Source organism: Puma concolor, chromosome B4 (assembly GCF_028749965.1).
Source record: "Puma concolor isolate L17-30 chromosome B4, mPumCon1.1.hap2, whole genome shotgun sequence".
Classification (NCBI taxonomy): domain Eukaryota; kingdom Metazoa; phylum Chordata; class Mammalia; order Carnivora; family Felidae; genus Puma; species Puma concolor.
The window spans coordinates 51562564-51584499 of NC_141673.1; the positions used below are offsets into that span (position 1 = coordinate 51562564).

Here is a 21936-nt window from a genome sequence, read left to right on the forward strand (position 1 = left end):
TAAAATGCTCAGGCAAGCATACATTGTTCAATTTCCCCCTACCTTGCTCTCGGGCAGCTTTGGGACTCCAGGATTATTTTCTAATAGGCCTATTTGCCGTGAAGGAAGAGCTTTAAGGCTAAGGAACGCAGGAGAAGTTTTAAAGCCCGCGGAAGCCGAGTTTAAATGTTCTCAATAGACATGTCCCGCTCCAGCTCTGCCCGCCGAGGCTTGGAAATTGCAGCGAACAAAACCCCCCGCGCTGGGCGCTGCGCGCAGCTCTGCAAGCGCCGGCTGCACGCTTAATTGGTTGCATCCGCAGACAAAACCCTCCACTCCGCGGGGTCCCGGGCGCCCCTCGATCGTCCCCTCCCAACCCCCAGCCAGTCGCCCTGGAGAAGTACATTTAATGTCTGCAGCTCGGAAGCGCGGGATCCAGGGGCCAAAGGGAGACTGGGCGCCTTGCGAGGAAGTGACCTAGCTACCGTACACACTCTCGGACACTACTTTCCACCGCGCCCTTGGCCAAATGAGTTAATCCCGTCCGGTGAGGACCCGGGCTCTCCCGTAGCCCCTTCCCAGGGACACCTCCGCGGCAGCGGCGGCGGCCAGCAGAGCGGCCGCCGCGCCGCATTTAAAGAGCTCTAAGAGAACCGGGAGGGCCAAAGAGTTCTTTGTCGGGAGGGAGCGAGTCCCGGGCCACCGAGAACTTGGGGAGGACGCTAAGGGGGCGGCTGCGGCGCGCCAGTCCCCGGCCCGCGAGCAAAGCCGGTTGGCGGGAGAACTAGCCTCCGGCCCCCGGGACTTCAGCCCCTCCGCCCCTGACCCTCCAGAGCACCCCTGCACCCCCACCCCCACCCCGCACCGCCCACCCGCCCCCACCCCGGCAACTGTAAAGCGGCTTGGAAAGTGCCCGGCGAGCCCTGGGCTGTGGGACCCCGGCCGCTTCGTCACCAGGAGACATCGCGCCACTCGGGGCCGTGCACAATAGCGAAAGTCCGAGGACGCGCTTCGCCCGACCCCACCTCCCCCCGCCTGCCGCGGTTCCCCACCTCCCCGCCCCGAGGAGCGCGGGCGCCCCGGGGCTCAGCGGCGCATTCGCGCGGAGGACGCCGCAGCCCGCCCCCACGGCCGGCCGGCAGCGTGCGGCGGCCGCCGCCACTGGGCTCCCGCGCTCGAGTCGCCGCGCGTCGCGGGGCCCTCGCCCAGGGAGCGGAGGTGGGCTGGTGCCCCCACCCCGCCCGCGTACTGACTTGCTGCTGCTTCCTGGGTCGGCCGCGTCCTCTCTTCTGAGGCGCCGGGGCGGCAGGTTGTCCCTGGGCTGAAGTGGACGGCTGCCCGGCGCCTTCTCCGCGTGCGCTCATCCTGCCTCCCGCCGCCGCCGCCGCCGCCGCTACCGCTGCCGCCGCCGCCGCTACCGCCGCCGCAGCCGCTTCGCCTCCGCCGCCCCAAATGTGCCCAGCACCTTTCGGGAGATCGGGTGATGGGACCGGAGAATGTGGCAGGGTGGGCGAGAGCTGGCGTGCTGCTCAGGCTGCTGCTGCTCAGGCTGCCGCCGCTGCCACCATCAACACCGGACGTCCAGCGGCTGCCAAAAAGAGAGAAGAGGGGCGGAGGAGGAGGAGAAGGAGGCGCTGCTGGTGGCGGCGGCAGCGGTGGGTGGGTGCCGGAGGTGGAGGTGGAGGTGGAGGTAGCGAGAGGAGGAGGAGAGCGGAGAAGGAAAAGAGGGTTCGAAGTCGGGAGGCTCCCCTCTTGGTTTGGGATCAGGAGTTGCGGTCACCGGTAGCACTTCGGAAGCGGCTTGGAAATGGAAGAGACTTGAAGTGGATTGTGTCCCTTGAAATGTTAGGCGGGGAAAGAATTCCTCCTCCTCTTCCCCCCCGCTCCGCGCTCACAGAGCAAGAAAGAGAAAGAGAGAGAGAGAGAGAGAAAACAGCGCCTTGGGCAGTCGGAAAGCAAAAGGAGGATGGGGAGATTCTGCCGGGATCGGGTCGGGCACTGAGCGCGGGCAAAGGACGGAGCAGTGGGTGGCACCGCGCCTCCTCGGGTGGCGGGAGCAGGCGGCAGCGGCACCGGAGAGTCGGAGGGGGACGGGCTGCTCGCTCCTGCGTCCTGTACCAAGCGCGCGCTGCCCGGGCTGGAAGTTTTCTGAGTTCCTGCCCCAGGATTCTAGTGGGATGAGTGTGTGTGTGCTTGGGGAGGGGGCGGCGGGGTTCGGGGGGAGTGCCCACCTCTAATCGTGGGCGGATAAAGGGGAGGGGGCTGCGCAGGAGGAAAAGTATGAGGAGGAGGGAGGCCAGGCGGACCGCCGAGCCAAGGCGCCTGGCCGCGGGCCAGAGGCAGCGTTCGAAATACAACTGCTTCGGCGGCGGCGGCGCCCGGGTGCCACCCGAAGCCCCGCTCACGTGCTCCCGCCCGGCGGCGGGGTTAAAGGGACAGGCCGGGGATCCCGGGACGGCTCGCCGCCGGCTTCGTCCCGCCAGCCGCCCGAGGTCGCCCCTGGGCGGTTGTCCTAGTAAGGCACGGGAACGTGACCGCCCCGGAGCCGCGTTTAGGGGCTTGGCCTTTACCTGCACCTCCACGACGCGGAGCCAACACTCTGCAGGAAGCGTCTAGCTGCACGCGCGGCAGAGTTCTAGTTCCCTGTGAGTGGGAAGAAACGGAGGAGGAGTAGGGACGGGCCCCCCGCAGCCTTGCTCTGCCTGGGAATACCCTCATCACAGACTGCAGGACCCGAAGCGCGCACACACAGACATGCACACAGATCCACATATGCACACTCGAACGGGCACATCCATGCGTGAGCACACACGTACACAAACACGCGCCGCTACATGCACGCAGATATGCGTGCGCATTCGCAGACACATGCACACGTGCATACAATGTGCACACGGGCACACGGAGCGCGCCAGCCCCTACGCTGAGCTTTTTTTCTCCGGAAAAGACTAGAGACCACGCGAAGTCTCCCTCCCCCGCCCTTGGGTCTGGCGCTACGCACCCGGGCTCCAATGCAGGGTAGAGGGGTTGCCCCATGCGGGAACCCCATAGCTTCCTAAACATCACAATCGAGCCAATTGTCCAACTCTCCCTTTAATTTACCTTGATTTAACCTTTTCCCTAGGAACTCCCTTTCTGCCAAGTCCTAATTTTATTGCTTGGGCTGTTTCTGAGTTATGTGAACACTGTAATGACCACAGTCCGTTTTAAAAAGGTGGAGTGCATTTAAAAATGTACCTCTTTTCATCCTTGAATAACAAAAAACTCTGAAAAAAAATTAGGTTCAGATTCTCACACATCACGCCCAAAATTATTTTGGGCCAATTCCAAAATAAAAACTTTCAGCCGAGGAAGAAATTTTCTTCCTCCCAATACAGACCACCGTGAAATTTAAAAAAAAAAAAAAAAAAAAAAAGCCTACTTTCCAGCCTTAAGCAGGGAGTTAGACACAGCCAGGGTCCGCTGTGCCTGTGGAGGAGGCGCGTGTAAATGTCTGCTTCGGCGCGGCGGCGCTGATTGGTCAACGTTGCCATTTTAAATCCGTTTCCAGCTGCCCTTTGCAGGGCTGGGACACTTAGCCGCACGTTGAGTGCCCTGCAGAAACCCAGCGTTTCTCCTGGGTCTGGGAACGTTTAGCTGTGGTGGAGAGGGAGAGCCTCCTTCCCTCCGGATGGAGCCCAGCAGTTGACTAGGGAGGGAGGGGTCTAACAGGAACCAAAGGTTTTCTGCCGGGGCTTCGCTGAAAGATGGTATCTTCATCAAAGGGATTGAAATTTCACGTACTAACATCTCCTAACTGCCAAGTGGGCACATTTTTTAATGTGATCACACTTGCACTGTGGTGTGCGCATTTTACTTACACGCACAAAACGGGCTTCTAGGTTTCTGTTGGCTTGCTTTTGCAAGGACTGGAGATGGAATTCTGAGGATGAAGGTAAAAGATATCACTGACGGTTTCAGCCAGCCAGTTTTATACTGGGTACGTTATATCTCCGGATTTTTCTTTCGTATGCACACAGCCGGCAAGAAGGAAATCCCAAAATTTTATTTTTGCATTAATCCTTGGCTCTAAGAAACGCACAAAAAAAAGGGGGGGAGGGTGAGAGAATGTCCGGCCACTTGTTTTCAGGCCACCATCACTTCATTATCAGACTATTTGACCCCTTTTGAATTTATAACAAGGCTACAAAACAAATGCTGCATCACATTTTATGTAACTCAGTTTTATATATTTTAATTCTTGGAAGCTATATTTAATTTTTTTCAAGTTTGTGTCTATTTTCTGTAGAAGAGACATTACAATTTGTTTTTGAGACCTTAAAAAATTGTGCCACATTTTTCTGAAGTTAAATGGATATATTTTAAAGAATAAATTTTTTTTAACAATTACATTTGGGGGTCCCCACCCCACCCCAGTTTAAGCTGCTCAATTGTTTGCTTCCCTTTCTTTACCTCATCATATTTTACCCATCCGTTCAAGGTTAAAACTCTTATTTCTAATTTGAAAACTTTCCAGGTGGTTTCTGTTCACGTGAAACTATTTCTTTTCTTCTGCACCTACTATCAAACTGAACAATTAGCACTTTGGTTGTATATGTTAACAAGGTTTCTAATTATCTGATACATGATTTAGTGTTTGGGTCAGGTCAGCTCCTCAGTGGGTGGTAAAATCAATCCAGTGGACCCAGTAGATACACAATACAATAGATCATATCACATGTAAAAGTTCTGTTTAAATTACATAGTACATGCGTGTGAAAGTTGTATTCAGATGTTTTCCCCACCTCCTAATATTTTGGAAATTGGTATATATCTTAAAGTTCAGGGTCTCTTGGCCGTGTGTTATCACATACTAGCCAGGATCTTTTCTATTTTAGTTGTATATATGATACTGGTGACACCACAAATCAGTGAAATATATGTAGTAAAGTCGATTTCTTACTATTTCTTACCAGCTCTGCAGTCTTCAGGAAATCCTTTCTCCTCTGTGTAGCTCAGTGTCCCCGTTTCTAAAATGAAAGGTCAATATAATCTCTGAGGGTTCTTCCAGTTTTTAACAGACTTTAAGACATGTATGATATCTTGTTCTCTAGTTGTGTTTTGTTCATATGTAAATTATGTGTAGATGCCATGGGGACAGGTAGTATTTCTAACCCTTCTTTTTAGCACCAGTCATGTGTAGGTAGTCTTCAGTTTATGATAGACTTTTGGTACTTACCAATGTATTGCTATGACAGAGTTACTCTTAATAAGCTCCAAGATGAGACAAGCATTACATATATAAAAGTATCTTAGTAATTCTTTTCAGTAAAGGAAGATGCACCTGCGATGAAGCGATTGCGTTTCTCACTTTGCCCTTTATCACATTATATTTATAGTTTAATATAGCCATAAATTAAGGAATAGTTTAAGGATTCTCTCAGATTACGACTGGCTGAATTAATCATAGATGTATTTTATACGTAATTACACAGATTTATTATAACCAGATATTTTGAAAATCAATCTATTTGGGGTCACAGAAAAAATTATACTTAATATTTAGTGAACAGAATGCATACTATACACATGCACACATATACATACACATATACATATACATGTACATGTAAATGTACATATACATGTATAGTATATAGGAGCTCAGTATAATGCAAGGTAAGCACATATTTCTGAAAAATACTTCCAACGTTTTGACGGGGACTCATTGGCACTGCTTAAACGCATAATTTTAGAGATTGTGTCTTTTAAAATATGCTCAGTGTTTAATGAAATGTAGGAAGAATAATCTCTAAAAGTTTCCTACATTATCACCAAGAAAAAATATATGCTGCCAAGCTAACATTTTGTTGGTTAACAATGTGGGAGTGGGGAGGTGGACGGGCTTTCTAGTCCCATAGACAGAGAATCATCCAACAAAATGAATTTGTCCACTCATTCGGTCACTCACTCAACAAATATATGTTGAGTTGGTTTTGCGCTAATCTCACTTCTTATTCTCTCAGGACTTGGGAAAGCAATTCATCTGCAACTAGAGAAAATCTCTTTTGTAACAGCTACGTGCTCATTTAAAATCTATTTGCCTATTATGTTAAGCCTTTCATTTACCCTTAACAAATGTTTATTCTCCTTTATCCAATCCATAGTTCATTCAATAAATACTTATTAAGTAACTAATATGTGCTAGGATTCACAGAACATCCTTTTTGGCAGAAATCATGGAAGTGGAACAGAAACAGAATAGTTTTAGTTTTATTTCCATCTCTTATCTATTGACAATATACTGTCATCTCCAAACAATCTTGGTCTAGATATACTATCAGGTAACTTTGGGTAGCAAGAAGAATAGGGGCTTTTAAAGTAGTTTTCTTTTTTTTTAAGTTTATTTGTTTTGAGAGAAAGGGAGGGAGAGAGAGAACGAGGGGGGAGGGGCAGAGAAAGAAGGGAGAGAGAGAACCCCAAGCAAGCTCCTCTTCAGTGCAGAGCCCCACGTGGGGCTCGAACTCAAGAACTATGAGATCATGACCAGAGCCAAAATCAAGAGTCGGACGTTCAACCAACTGAGCCACACAGGTGCCCCAAGAATATGTTTTTTTAAATCAGACTTAGGAATAGAAGGTATGGCCTGCAGAATGTTAAAAATGGCTCCTAAAACTTCTTGCCCCCTTGGCGTACATGCTCTGCATAATCCCTGGGGCTATCATATGATGGATTTTATTCCCATGATTAGGTAATGTTAGATGGTACAGTTTACCTTAAGATAAGGAAATTATCCAGGTGAGCCTGACCTAAGGATATGTGTGCTTTAAAAGCAGAGTGTTATTTCTACCTGATTTTAGGAGAGGAAGTTTAAGAATTGGAACTCAAGGGGCGCCTGGGTGGCGCAGTCGGTTAAGCGTCCGACTTCAGCCAGGTCACGATCTCGCGGTCCGGGAGTTCGAGCCCCGCGTCAGGCTCTGGGCTGATGGCTCAGAGCCTGGAGCCTGTTTCCGATTCTGTGTCTCCCTCTCTCTCTGCCCCTCCCCCGTTCATGCTCTGTCTCTCTCTGTCCCAAAAATAAATAAACGTTGAAAAAAAAAATTAAAAAAAAAAAAAAGAATTGGAACTCAAGAAGGATTTGACTCGCCATTGTTGCTCTGACCATGGAGAGGACTCATGGCAAGGAATGTGGGTAGCCTCCAGGAGCTGAGAACAATCCCGGCTACCAGCCAGCAAGGAAACAGGGACCTCTTTTGTAGAACCCCAAGGAACTGAATTCCACTGAAGAGAATGAGTTTGGAAGCGGGATCTTCCCCCAGAGCCTTCTGGTAAGGACTCTAGCCCAACACCTTGATTTCAGTCTTGTGATACCACCAAAGAGAATCCAGTCATGTTATGCCTGACTTCTGACCTACAAAACTATAACCTAATAAATGGGTATTTTAACGGTGTTTAAGTCATGAAGTCTGTGCAACAAAAGAAAATTGATACAAGAGGGATCTGGCCATATAAACTTTCCCTTCTTTTCCTATCCCATGGGCTGTTTCCAAAACACAAGTACTCATAGTTTGTCTAGAGCTGTCCCAAGTGGTTATACCAAACCTACCACGCCACCTGCTCTGTCTCTTTCACTTTTAAGGAAGCAATGGCCAGCATGGAAACACATCATCTTGCATTGTTTCCATCCTTCACTCTCTCTCTTTCCCTCCCTCCCTCTCTTTCTCTCTTTCTCTCTCTTGTTCTCCTATTTCTCTGTCTCAGTACCTTAGACTTCCTAACGCCATCATACTGGAGGGACAAGGGGGGGAGGTTACATATTCAGACAATTCCAGGTTCCCCAACCCCTTCCATCTAAACCACCTCCAGCTGATATAAAATTGATCAGAGAGATCCCTGCTGAACCCTGCCCCAATTGCAGATTTATCAGTAAAATAATTACTGTTTTTATTCTTTTTTTTTTTTTAATTTTTTTTTTCAACGTTTATTTATTTTTGGGACAGAGAGAGACAGAGCATGAACGGGGGAGGGGCAGAGAGAGAGGGAGACACAGAATCTGAAACAGGCTCCAGGCTCTGAGCCATCAGCCCAGAGCCCGACGCGGGGCTCGAACTCACAGAGTGAGAGATCGTGACCTGGCTGAAGTCGGACGCTTAACCGACTGCGCCACCCAGGCGCCCCACTGTTTTTATTCTTAAGCCATAATTTTTGGGTGGTTTGTCACATAACCATAGAAGCTGGCCCATCTTGTTTTCCCTAAAACTGGTCTGTTTTCATTTATCTCATCCCAATTAATAATCTTAAACAAGTGATTTGCTTAGCTGGGGATCACTCTAACTCCTCTTTCTCTTTCCACTTCAAGTGATCATCAGGTCCCTCCAGTTCTGCCCTCTAAATATTTCTTGAATCTGTCAACTCTCCACCTCCAGGGTCACTGCCTTAGTGAGAGCTCTCTCCAATTTTCATTTGGATAACCCCAATGTCTTTCTCTCTGGGCTCTTAGCCTTCAGTCTTACATTTAAAAAAACCATTCTCTGTAATGCCTCTAGAAGAATCCATGTCTTTGTTATCAGTTCTTTTTATTTTCCTTTTTTCTTATCGCAAATGGAATAGTCCGTCTACACTTTAAATAATATAGGTTCATGCTGCACATTCTGTTTCATAGCCTATTTTATGCAAATAATGTATCATGAATATGTTTATGTCAATGAATGTTCTTCTACATTTGGTTCTTCTACATTTGGTTCTTCTACAAGTGGTTCTACAACACCACTTTTAATGGCTTTCTTTTATTCTACAGTAAATATGTGTCTATATGTGTGTATATATATAAATATGTGTATGTATATGAATAAAACAGAACACCTGAAATTAAGTAAGCACTTGATAAAGTATTTTATGACATCCTTGTGAAAAAATGAAGAAATACGGGTCAAATGTTATGCATTCTTTTGTGCTGACATGAACTTCAAAGACAGTCTCTTTATCAGCATCCTGGAATAATTTTCAAATGTTCAGATATCCTAAAGGTAGAAGAGAGGCTAGCTATTGATGCCTAAATTAAGATTCAAAAAGATCTCAACAAGCCATAATACAATTTAAGAAAATGAATACAAAGTATCAATTAATTTCAAAAGGAGGAAAAATATACCAGTACAGGTAGAAAAAGTGACTTAAAAGCAATTCCTAGGATTGCATATAAGATCAAAAAGCAGATATTACTGGGTTCCACCTCATATCCATTCTGCCTTTCTAGTTTTGTAAAAGAACACCTACAGTGCTGAGTATAGCAAATTGCCTAACTGTAAAACCACATTTCACAATCTCCCTTCTAGATTGGGGTATTCAATGAAATATAAGCAGAAATCTTTGGTAAGTACTTCTAGGACAGCCCTTTAAATGGGACTGACTCAGCTGAAAGGCCTCCCTTTGCATGTGGATATCCAATTGTTCCAGAACTATTTGTTTAAAAAAAAAAAACCAAAAAACTATCTTTGCTCCATATTTCCTTTTCTCCTCTGTCAAAGATCAGTTGACTATTTTTATGTGGGTCTATTTCTGTGTTCTCTATTCTGTTCCATTGATCTATCTATCTTTTCTTTTGTGAATAACACACTGTCTTGATTACTACAGCATTATAGCAAAACTTGAAGTTGAGTAGTGTCAGTTGTACTTCTTCAATTTTGAGTTGGCTATTCTGGGTCTTTTGCCTATGATATAAATTTTAAAATCAGCGATCAACCCACAGGGGGTTTGCTGGGCTTTTGATAAGGATTATGCTGAATCTATAAGTCAAAGTAGGAAGAACTGACATCTTGACTATATTGAGTCTTTCTATTCATAAACATGGAATATCACTCCATTTGTTTAGTTCTTCTTTGATATATTTCATCAGAGTTTTGTAGTTTTCCTTATATAGATCTTGTACATTTTTTTATTAGATTTATACCAAAGGATTTCATTTTGAGGGTTGCTAATGTGAATGGTAAAGTGGATTTCATTTCACATTCCACTTGCTTATTACTGATACACAGGAAAACAACTGATTTTTATATATTAACTTTGTAGCTACAACTTTGTTATAATCACTTATTAGTTACAGAATTTTTTTGTAAATTATTTTGAATTTTCTTTGTGAACAAAGATAGTTTTATTTTTTCCTTCCCACCCTATATACATTTTATTTCCTTTTCTTGTCTTATTGCATTAGCAGTTAATCAATTACAGTTCAGGTTTCCTTACCCCAGTACTAGTTTTGCTGTGGTTTCTGCTCTGGAAGTTTGTGATTCTCTGTATTCATCTCTCTCTTCAATTTTTGAGACAGTGATTTACCCTGTGATCCCACTTCTCTTATGCATCTAAGATTTTTTTTTTTTTTCCAGTTTGTTCAGCTTTTTATGTGTTAGGACAGAGTGGTAATTTATAAGCTCCTTATAACTCAGATTGGAACCCCAAGGTCCCTGCATCCGGCTTTTAAATAACTAGAGTAGAAAAGGAAATACTATCACTATACTTTTCCCTTGTCAGTGTACATCAGGAAAATCACTTTCAGTTCTAGGCATCATGCCTGAAGAAGGATTTTGACAAAAATCATGCAATATAAGTGGGTTTTCCAAACATGTCATAAGAAGATAATTTGAAGAAAATGGGTTTTTAGCCTAAAGAGAGACTTGTGTCAGTATGATCACCACATTAAAGTACTGCTATTTGGGGGGCACCTGGGTGGCTCAGTTGGTTAAGCGCCCAACTTTGGCTCAGGTCATAGATCTGGTGGTTTGTGAGTCCAAGCTCCGTGCCAGGCTGTGTGCTGACAGCTCGGAGCCTGGAGCCTGCTCCAGATTCTGTGTCTCCCTCTGTCTCTGTCCCTCCCCCACTCAAACTCTCTCTCTCTCTCTCCCCCTTTCAAAAAAAAAAATAATAAATGTTTAAAAATTAAAATAAAAAGTACTGCCATTTTGATGAAGTAAATTTAGACGCATTCTTTATTACTTCATGCAGAATGAGGGGTAGTCCTATTTCAACCAAATATAAGATTAAACTTTGTAAACTTAGGGTCATTTGAAAACATACTGTTTAATATTATTGCATAGCAACTGAGTTCCCCAGTTAGTGGTGATGGTTAGGCAGAAATTTAGTGACTAAATAGAAGAATACTGTGGGTAATGTGAGTAGCAGGAGGAGAGATTAGGCCAGAACCCTTTCTTTAAGTGAAAGCCATACTGAAGGCATCTCAATCTATCCCCACTCCCAGAAAGAATCTCTAAAACTTCCCAGAGCAGAGCTTTTTAAAAGACTGGATTACAAAGTAGGTTGAGAATTTCAATTCCAACTCAAAATGTTAGGTAGGGTCAGTTACAGACCAATATTTGCCCATACATGATATTTTTTCCATTTGATACCCAAGGAAAGTTTTGAGAGAAGATCAGGTTTATCGCCTAAAAACTTTAAATTTTTTTTTTAATGTTTATTAATTTTAGAGAGAGACAGAGATGGAATGCAAGTGGGTTAGGGGCAGAGAGAGAGGGAGACACAGAATCCGAAGCAGGCTCCCGGCTCTGAGCTGTCAGCACAGAGCCCGATGTGGAGCTGGAACCCACAAACTGTGAGATCATGACCTGAGCCAAAGTTGGATGCTCAATTGACTGAGCCACCCAGGCACCCCTCACCTAAAAACTTTTAAATAAAAATAAATGTAAATGCAAATTTAATAATTTACATAATTAAATAATTTAATTTAATAATGTAAAAAATAAATGTAAATGTAAATTTAATAATTTACATAATTAAATAATTTAATTTACTAACGTAAATGTAAAATGTAAATTTTAAATGTAACAACTACATTATCACCAAAGGAAAATTTTAGTCTGTGCCATCATTTTCAAAATTTTTGTAGTGCATATATTGTTATAAATTAGTAATTGGTACCTGTTATAATAGTAATAAGAAGCAACAACAAATCATCATAAAAATGAATAGGGGCACCTGGGTGGCTCAGTGGGTTAAGCATCTCATAAATGGTGAGATCAAGCCTGAATCAGGCTCTTCACTGACAGTGCGGAGCCTGCTTGGGATTCTCTCTCTCTCCCTCTCTCTCTGCCCTTCCCCTGAGCTCTCTCTCTGTCTCGGTCTCTGTCTCAAAATAAATAAATAAACTTAAAAAAAAAATGAATGATAAAACACCCATTTGGTACCAAATCTTGTTTCAGTTACTTTCGGGGAAGGAGGCAAAGTTCAGGGAGAAACGTAAAGGAAAGAGAGAAAAACAAAAACAAATCAGACCTGGGTATGGGTTCAGACTTCAAAGAATCTAAAAAATGGCCAGAGTTACAAGTACATAAGTCGCTATAATTTAAAGCAGAAAAAGATAATCACTCTCAAGTGTGTGCTGAGTGAGTTCAAGGAAAGAAGAGATTTCTATGGTGTGGGAATTAAGGGGGTGGGGGGGAGGCTACTGGGGAGCACTGGTGCTTGAGAGGGTCTTGAAGGACAGCTAGACCTAGAGATGAGAAGAAAGGAATTGTGAGCAAAGGGAGGATTATGGGAAAAGTTGCTGAAATGCAAACCTGAAATGCGTATACCAAGAGAGGTTTTACTGCCTTAGTCAAATGCCAGCTGGAAGCAATTCACTACAGATGGTTTTTTTGAAGACACTTAACCGTAGGGCCACATAGAGAGATTGGGCAGAGTTTTAAGTACAAACAAGGAAGGTTGAGGCACCCAGACACTAGCAATACTGGGAAACCATTACCACTCTAGAGCTAAAGTGGTCAGCAAAGGAAATAGTTCTCAAGACCCTAGTGAGAGTTGGAGCCCTGGAGGGGGCGCTATCTGCTAGGAGCTGAGGTCAAGGAGGCGTGTTACTGTTGCCAAAGAGCACAGAGTAGGTGGGAAGAAATACCCTGACCTCTTTCTCACCCTGCTCTGCTTCCTCGTGCCAAACTCAATAAGAAGCCAACAAGCAAGGAATCCTGAGTGATTTGGGCCACCAGGTAGGGCACAGAACAGGATAGAGAGGGACTAAGAATCGATGTAGGGTGGGTAGTTGGCTGAGGGAACAAAGAATAAGCAGGAGACGAAAGATTAGAAGCTTAGAGAAGATTCTGGAACATCTTAATTACCACTTTTAAAAGTTTCTAAATTATTCGATAGATAATGTGGAGACACGGATGCTTTATCAGCAAGAGGGTGATGTAACAAATATTCCAGAACAGGGCGGGCCAGGTGGACAGAACTCCATGATGTTATCAGTGTTCCCTATTCCTTCTTCCATTATGCACTCCAATTCTTAGCATGTGGATTTCGTCTGTATGGTCACCTCTATCTCTAGTCTCATATCCATATGTTAGACAACAAAAGAAAGAAAAAAAGACAAATAAACAAAACTTTTCCAGAAGTAGGTTTTCACCACAGGGTTTACCTCAGCTGGGAAAAGCATGTTGTTACTCTAAAGTCCATTGGTTTTTGTTTTTGTTTTTGTTTTAAGAAAAAAGTGGGGGAAATACTGGGCTGAAGCCAGAAGCATTTTATGTAAACCAGAAGAAAGCTTGATGGGAGAAGGGCTCTCTAATTCTTAATTATTTGAATGTCTAGTAATTCCGAATTTGGGTGGTGGTGTCCAGATGGAGAAGTTGGGAAAAGTTACTTGGAAAATGAATAGGGGGTCTGAGATTTGGGACATACTGAATATATATATACAGTCATATATAACCCATAATGGCTAAGTCATGTTATAAATCAGGAAAGTGGGTAGAACTGGAGATAGGAATTTCAATGGCAAACTAGATTGAGTTATTGTTTCCAACTCTTTATTTTCATACTTAATACAATCATGCCCTTTGCCACTGCAGGCCAAGTTCACTTGCAGCTCCACTGAAGTTGAATTTAGCAACATGAATCTTTTTTTTAACAATGGTTTGAGAGAAGTATCACATCATTTTTACGCCATGGAATATTTCTGCTTGCGGCTTGAGATTCTAGGCTTCCATATGAGAAGAGCACTCCTAGGATAAGTATTCGTGAAATAGATCAGAACGAATGCCCAGCCAAGCCCAGCAGAGCCATAATCGACATGCAAACCCATAGATGCTTGTGGTTGGAGTCCCTGAAGTTTGAGATTGTTTTTCTTATGCAATGCTCCTGCAGCAGAAGTCTAATTAATACAACTGGTCATTCTCAAAGACACAAGAACAAATGGAAACGACTTCACCCCCACTAGGATGACTCTGATCAAAAAGACAGATAAAAGCAATGTGGGCAAGGATATGGAGAAATTGGGACACTCATACATGGCTGGTGGGAATGGAAAATGAGAGCGTCTCTTTGGAAAACAGTCTGGCCACTCCTCAAAATATTACAGGTAGAATTACCGCATGACCCAGCAATTCTATTCCTAGGGGTGTTACCAAGAGAAACGAAAACATAGGTCCACACCAAAACTTGTGCATGAATGTGGATAGCAGCATTAGTCACAATAGCCCAAACACGAGAGCAGCACGAATGTCCATCACCTGATGAATGGGCTAAGCAAAATGCGGTATAGACCTACAATGGAATATTACTCAGCAATAAAAAGAAATGATGTACTGAATCATGCTGCAAAATTGGAGGACCCTTGGAAACATCATGTTCACCGAAAGAAGCCAGACCAAAAGGTCACGCATGGTATGATTCCATTTATACGAAATGCCCAGAATTGGTCAATCTATAAAAACAGAAGATAGGGGAGAGAGATGAAAAGGCTCAGATTTCTTTTGGAAGTGATGAAAATTTTCTAAAACTTGATTGTGGCGATGGTTTCACAACTCCGTGACCATACAAAAAACGAGTGAATTGTGTTCCTGTAAATGGAGGAATTGTATGGTATGGTTTAAAACAATGAACAAAGGACAAAGCCACAAACCTGCAAATAAGACATATGCCGCGAGCTGGGGGCAGTAAACCCGTCACACTCTCTCACCTGACCTGACTGTGACAAATGGCATATGTGCTTGTGAAAGCTGGCTGGAGTTCGTGGGTGCAATTGTTTGTCAGACAAACAGACGTTTTCTATATGTGGTACTAACTTGCCTACGTAGGAGAAAGGAAGATATGCATGGCTTCATTAGCACCATGATCTAACCCAGTGGTTTGCAAATTCTGTAAGAAATATTTCCTTTAATAATGTACACAGCCTATACTTGAATAAAATCTAATCGTGGAGTATTCCAACAATCCAGAACTATCTGGAGTAAACCATGAACGTACAAAAGTCCTTCTTTACCAGTCTACCAACTTCACATAGTCTCCTTCCAGAAGTAACCACTGGAAACCGTTGTAAAGCCTTCGAGTCCTTTATTCTAAGCATCTGCAGAAATATATAGGCAAATGCACCGCTTTTTACAGAAATTAGACCATAATATGCAGACTGTACTGAAGTTTGCTTTTATTGTTTTAATACATAAGTTTATTTATTTATTTTGAGAGAGGGAGAGAGAGCGAGCACCTGGTGAAGGGGCAGAGAGAGGGAGAGAGAGAATCCCAAGCAAGCTCCATGCTGCCAGCCCAGAGCCCCATGCAGGCTCCATCCCAGGAACCATGAGACATGACCTGAGCTGAAATTAAGAGCCCCCTGAGCCTTGCTTTATTTTTTTTTATTTTTTTTAACGTTTATTTATTTTTGAGACAGAGAGAGACAGAGCATGAACAGGGGAGGGTCAGAGAGAGGGAGACACAGAACCTGAAACAGGCTTCAGGCTCTGAGCTGTCAGCACAGAGCCCGACGCGGGGCTTGAACTCACGGACCGCGAGATCATGACCTGAGCCGAAGTCAGCTGCTTAACCGACTGAGCCACCCAGGCGCCCCGAGCCTTGCTTTAAAAGACTTAACATGTCTTGGGGCACCGGGGTGGCTCAGTCGGTTGAGTGTCCAACTTTAGCTCAGGTCGTGATCTCGCAGTTCATGAGTTCGAGCCCTGCGTCAGGCCCTGTACTGACAGCTTGGAGCCTGGAGCCTGCTTCGGATTCTGTCTGTCTGTCTCTCTCTCTCTCTGCCTCTCCCCTGCTTGTGCACTCTCAATCTCTCTCTCTCTCCTTTCTCTCCTCTCTCTCTCTCTCTCTCAAAAATAAACAAAGATAAAAAAAAGTCTTGAAGGTCTTTCCACTGAATAGTGTTTTCATAGTATCGTTATATCATAGTTTGATTTTTTATTCCTTTTTTGAAGACGATTAAGTTGTTCTCCATTTACCCTTATTACAAAACAACGATAAAGGAATTCTTGATTTACACATCTTTAAGCATGTGTGCAAGTATTTCTGCAGGATAGTTTCTAAAAGTTACGTTTCTGAGTTGAAGAGAATGCACATCTTAAATTTGGAGTCACTTAATTAATTAATCTATTTTTTGGCCACACAAGATCAGCATCCTCTACCCATGGTTTGGAAATTCCCACTTAATACTTAATGGGGCGCAGCTTGTTTCTTACTGTAAAAGCTAAAATGCCAGGTATTCTGAACCAGTCAAAACCCCCTTTTTTTTTTAAGTTTACTTATTTGAGGGGTGGGGAGGGGCAGAAAGAGAGGGAGAGAGAGAACCCCAAGCGGGATCCATGCTGTGGGACAGTCAAAACCCCGTTTAAAAAATACCCCTTTCAGGGGCCCCTGGGTGGCTCAGTTGGTTAAGCGTCCGACTTCAGCTCAGGTCATGATCTCATGGTTTGTGAGCTCGAGCTCCACATCAGGTTCACTGCTGTCAGTGGAGAGCCCACTTCAGATCCTCTGCCCCCACCCCCTCTGCCCCTCCCCTGCTCATGCTCTTTTTAAAAAATAAACATTAAGAAAATCCCCCTTCCTGCCCAAACTAGCCTAGGCTGGTTTCTCTTGCTTGCAATGCAGCATAGATACATGTGTGTATACACACATATGTACATATAAACATACATATGAAAATATGAGTGAACTTTTAACGGAAATTGAATCATAGCCATGTTTTAGATTCTGAATCTTTGCTTTTTTGATAGTCACTTATTTACTTGTATGTCCATTTTTATCATCTTCGGGGTCTACCGTTACAAAGATTTCCTTCCTGCCCCCTTCCTAATGGTTGCTTCAGTTTCTCATCAATCTAGTTTGGGTGAAATTGGGCTCACTCAGCTTCAGGAGTAATTTATAATTGTCTTTTAAAAATTCAGCAAATCCACATTTCTCAGAACTGGGATGTGTTCACAGGCTGACCACAAGACCAAACCTGGCACTTTTGTCTACACTGTTTCCCTCCACATTCTCTTGCCCCCAACCCCCAACTGAGCAGGAAATACATACTCAGCTCAAAGCTGTAGGCAGCCATTTTGAGACTAGGAGGGGGCAGGCTGCTAGGGCCTGGGGTCAACATAGTAGCAGTAGAGCAAAGAAATGGAGAGAAGAACACATTTTGTTGAGCCCTGGATAAAGCCTTGCCTGCAAGACTGTTCATTTGTATGACCCAACATATTTCCTGTTTTGTTTGAGACAATTTAGGTCAGGTTTTCTGCAATGTGCCTCCTACAGGTTTGGCATGAGGTGAAACTATTTAACATACGTAAAACGCTTAGAATTGCACTTACATGTGGCACTTACTAGATTATGGCAGCAGAAATAGTGGGCATAATTCAGCATACACGATACAGGAACCTTCCATTCGTCTTGTTTGTCTCTGGTTGCTCAAGCAGCCCTTACTCCATTCCTCCATTTCTTTGTGACTCTAACCACTCCTGAGTACCCGCACTACTGCCTCACCCCACTTTCCTCCCATGTCCCTGTCTTCCCCCCATGCATCTCCTCTTTGTCACCTTCTCTCCCTTCCCAAAGCTTGAAGTGGCTTGTGGATTCCGAGTTTGGAATCAGGGAGAGGAACCCTGGAAGGTGGTGGTGATAATGCTTTCATGCCCATTAAAGCTAGATCTCTGTCTTATACTAATGTGTCTCTCTTCCTTCTTGCTACTTGCAGGCAAAGTCCAAAGCCTTTGTTGTTAATAAATGAATGCTAACCAAAAGTTAAAATCACGTCTTACCACATTATTTGCAAAAGCGTACGGTTGGCCACAGACTCCCCGAATATACACCCAGTAAAAAGTCAAGTTACTCTTCTTTTTGATTCAATCGTTTGCCAAGGGTTCTATGCCGTTTTCAACTTTTTTTCAGTATTTTCATTTCCAAGAGAAATCTTTCCCTCAAATATTTATGTGTAAGTATCTTTTATGTTCAGATGAGCAGTCATGTAGCCCAAGGAAAAGATTCCACTGAGGAGTTTGGATGGCTTCACAGTATAGACAACTGAATTTTTGGTGGCTTGGCATCAGCATTTGAGGACAGAATTTCTTTTGTGGTGCAGTGTTAGCATTAAAATGTACATTTCTCTAAACCCTCATTACCAGGAAGCAGCATAAAAATTACATTAATATTGATACGATAAAAAAAATATATTGATACGATAAAATATTTTCTGAATACAATACAGCCTTGATTACTAATCTGACTTCCCTTGGAACATATAAAATACTTAGTCATTTTAAGCGGGGACATGCTAGTTTAAATTTTAATGCAGAGTAAAAAAAAACAACGATTCAGAAGACAGTATTTTTTTCACGAAGCCCTAACTACACGTGACCACAATTTACTCTTCCCTATTTACGTCTTCCCAGATCCTGACTTAAATTATTTAATGTTGATCTTCTGACTTTTCACCTACTCATTATTCATTTGCTCATATACGCAGTCAAGAAATAACTGTAGATTGTCTACTACGTGCAAAGTGAATTAAGTCCCTTTCCCTAAGAAGCCTCCAGTTGATTAGGTGCAAGATCCAACATACAAATAACTCTAAAAAAAATCATGTAAAAATACTAAATACGGAGCACGGAGAGAGAAGCACAGGTCACACAAGAAATGGCTAATCAAAAAGAGAAGTGGAAAACCCTGGGGCATAAGTGTGACTTCAGTTATTCCACCTAGAAGGGTATATGAAGGGTGTATGAAAATCAGGGCAGAGAGGTAACGCTGGGCTGGACCATGGAGGGTCTTGAAGGCCAGTCTAAACACTTCATGGTTGACAAAAGCCGAAGGTTATTTGTAGGGACTCAACAGCCCAAATCTGGGTTTTAGGGATTTTAATCTGTCAGAATCGTACAGAATGGAATGCAAGTGGTTGCAAACTGGAGGCACTATAATTGATGATGTTGTGCCAAATATTTAATTTTCCTGAGATAGATAACAGTTTCGCCAACAATTGTATCGTGAAATGACGTTTTTGCTGACATAAATATTGGGGTTGACAGAGAATGAAGAGGTGAAGCCTGAAGCCCGAGTCAATTGTTGAAAACCTAGTCCTTGTGTAGAAACCAAGAATTCTGAAACATTTGCTGAGTTACAAGGGCCCTAGGACGGCAAGGTCTCAGCCACTCCTCGGATGTTCATTGTGAATGGAGAGGGCAAATTAGACCCACCGTTCTTTTAATCCCATCAACTTGCACCGTATGTTTATAAATAGTGTTTTTGTTGTGACCCTAATCGAGAGAGATTTAGTGCTGTAACTGGCCTATTTCTGACTCACTATTGTCTAAGATCTTACATTCTTTCAAAAGTTGAAACAGAAAACTAGAGTAAATTACACAGATCTGCTGCCTAAAGGATTTATATTTTCCTTTTGTTTGTTCTTAAGTACCATCATTCTACTCATCTGCTGACTGTTCAATTGCGGGACACAGTGGCATAAAGCCAGATATCCTGTCCTGAGGTTCCCCTCCCCTACTCATGAAATTAAGAGGGAAGGGGTGGGGGCGGCGTGGAGGGGAGAGAGGAAAAAGGCAGAGGAAGTTCTTCTGTTTTACAAAAGACCTCATCCAAAAATAAAAGCAAAATGTTAGTGTGAATACCACAACAAAGAAAACTTCTGATTAGCCAGAAGCTTTCAGTGTTGTAGCTGGCGCGGGTTCGCTTACTCTACGCAATGAGAAATATAGACTGCATGAATTTCAACAGCACATTGAAGCTCTTTGTAATGGCACTAAATCTCAGCCTAATGTGCTGATGGAAGGGGCCCACCTGCCTTGTTACCCAGGGCTGGGTCTGAGTTAAAGTGTGTGACGACTTGCCACTGGCCTCCCTCACCAGTGCCGTCCCTGGGGCTTCTCTATCTTGCATTGGCCCACTGTGCCCGCTCAAGACAGACAAGGTTTGATTTAATCATATATTCGAAGCAATCTGATTTTAATTTTTTTTTTTCAACGTTTATTTATTTTTGGGACAGAGAGAGACAGAGCATGAACGGGGGAGGGGCAGAGAGAGAGGGAGACACAGAATCGGAAGCAGGCTCCAGGCTCTGAGCCATCAGCCCAGAGCCTGACACGGGGCTCGAACTCACAGACCGCGAGATCGTGACCTGGCCGAAGTCGGACGCTTAACCGACTGCGCCACCCAGGCGCCCCAGCAATCTGATTTTAATACTTAATGTGGTATATTCCACAGTCCATCTATCAATGGGGCTCTTCCTTCCTTCCTTCTTCCCTTTCTCAGTTTTCCTTCTCTTTCTTCCATCACCCCTGCTTCCCTCGCTGTCTACCTCCCTCTCTTTATTCCTTCCATCTTCCTTTCCTCCCTTCCTTCCTTCCTTCTTTCCTTCCTTCCTTCCACCTATCCATCCATCTGTCCATCCATCCATCCATCCATCCATCCTTTATTCTTCTTTTCAAGGGGAAATAACTCATTCCATATTATGTACATTAAGAGAAATTAAAGGAGGAATTTTTGAAGTTCCTCTGAGTCTATCTTAAGTCAGGTTTGTAGTTGGCATGGGCACTCTTGATCAAGGAAATCTGTATTTTGAAGGCATAGGAGAAATCATGCTGTTTATCTATGACTAATATTTTTTTTTATTTTTTTTTAACGTTTATTTATTTTTGAGACAGAGACAGAGCATGAACCAGGGAGGAGCAGAGAGAGAGGGGGACACAGGATCCGAAGCAGGCTCCAGGCTCTGAGCCATCAGCCCAGAGCCCGACGCGGGGCTCGAACTCACGGACCGCGAGATCGTGACCTGAGCTGAAGTCGGATGCTCAACCGACTGAGCCACCCAGGCGCCCCTATCTATGACTAATATTTTTAAACAAACCATAAGCTTTTATCCTGGCTATGTGTTTCCACCATCAATACCATCACATAGTTGTGTGAGTACCCATTTCTGTGATAAATCAGCCAGTGCTGAAGCATCCGTTCTTTTGCCTTCTGTGCTGTGATTTTGTCAAATTCTCACAGCATCCAGGACAAAAGAACTGTACCAAGAGCCATAGACTCATCACAAGTCACATTTATAGGTATCAGCATTTAGGACTTGGACGTACCTTTTTAGGGGACAGACTTCAACCCAGTTCAAACAAACAAACAAACAAACAAACAAAATCAAAGATTAAAATCTCCAAAGCCACTACAAAACCAAATCGATGTTAAGCCGGGGGGATGGAAATCTTAACTCCAGGATTGATCTGAGACTTGTCACTAAACCAAAGAGAAAACACACTCCTTTCGTCTACAAACTTTTTGTCTACAATGGCTTCTGTTGAGTTTTGTAAAGGGTGCTCTCCTCAAACACCGATGCCTTGTTTACAATCATTTCAGAAACCCGACAGAAGAAAACAACATTGCTGAGTTGTTTCAGATGGTTTACTTAAAAAATTAAGAATGACTCCAACCATGTGGATGGCTTCACTAAAGATTACCTTGGGGTTAAGTTCCATGCTCTATTAACCCAGGCTTGGTCTCTCAGGAGACACAAGTCAGAGAAAAGTCAAAAGTAGTATTGATTAAATCAATTTAGCAGTTTTAATACATACAAGTCGAGTGGTCAGTTTGAAAAAAGAAATCTGTCAACATCATTCTTTTGACCTTAAACTAAAATCAAATGACAGCTTTCAGTTAATCATCAGAAAGCCTTTGATACACCATAAATTTCTCTTTCTTCTGATACTATGATCA

The 21936-nt window shown here is 43.7% G+C and overlaps 1 protein-coding gene across 2 annotated transcripts in view; it reads right to left on the reverse strand.

Moving 5' to 3' along the window:
- Nucleotides 1-2339, reverse strand: part of HMGA2 (high mobility group AT-hook 2) — a 142169-nt gene extending 139830 nt beyond the window's left edge. The window contains exon 1 of one of the 2 annotated variants that reach the window (XM_086712881.1): nucleotides 1233-2339. In XM_086712881.1, coding sequence (XP_086569007.1) covers nucleotides 1233-1343 — 111 coding nt within the window. In that variant the 5' untranslated portion in view covers nucleotides 1344-2339. The remainder of the gene's footprint in view (nucleotides 1-1232) is intronic. The other variant, XM_086712880.1, reaches the window with a different exon arrangement.
- Between the last annotated feature and the right edge of the window lie 19597 nt (nucleotides 2340-21936).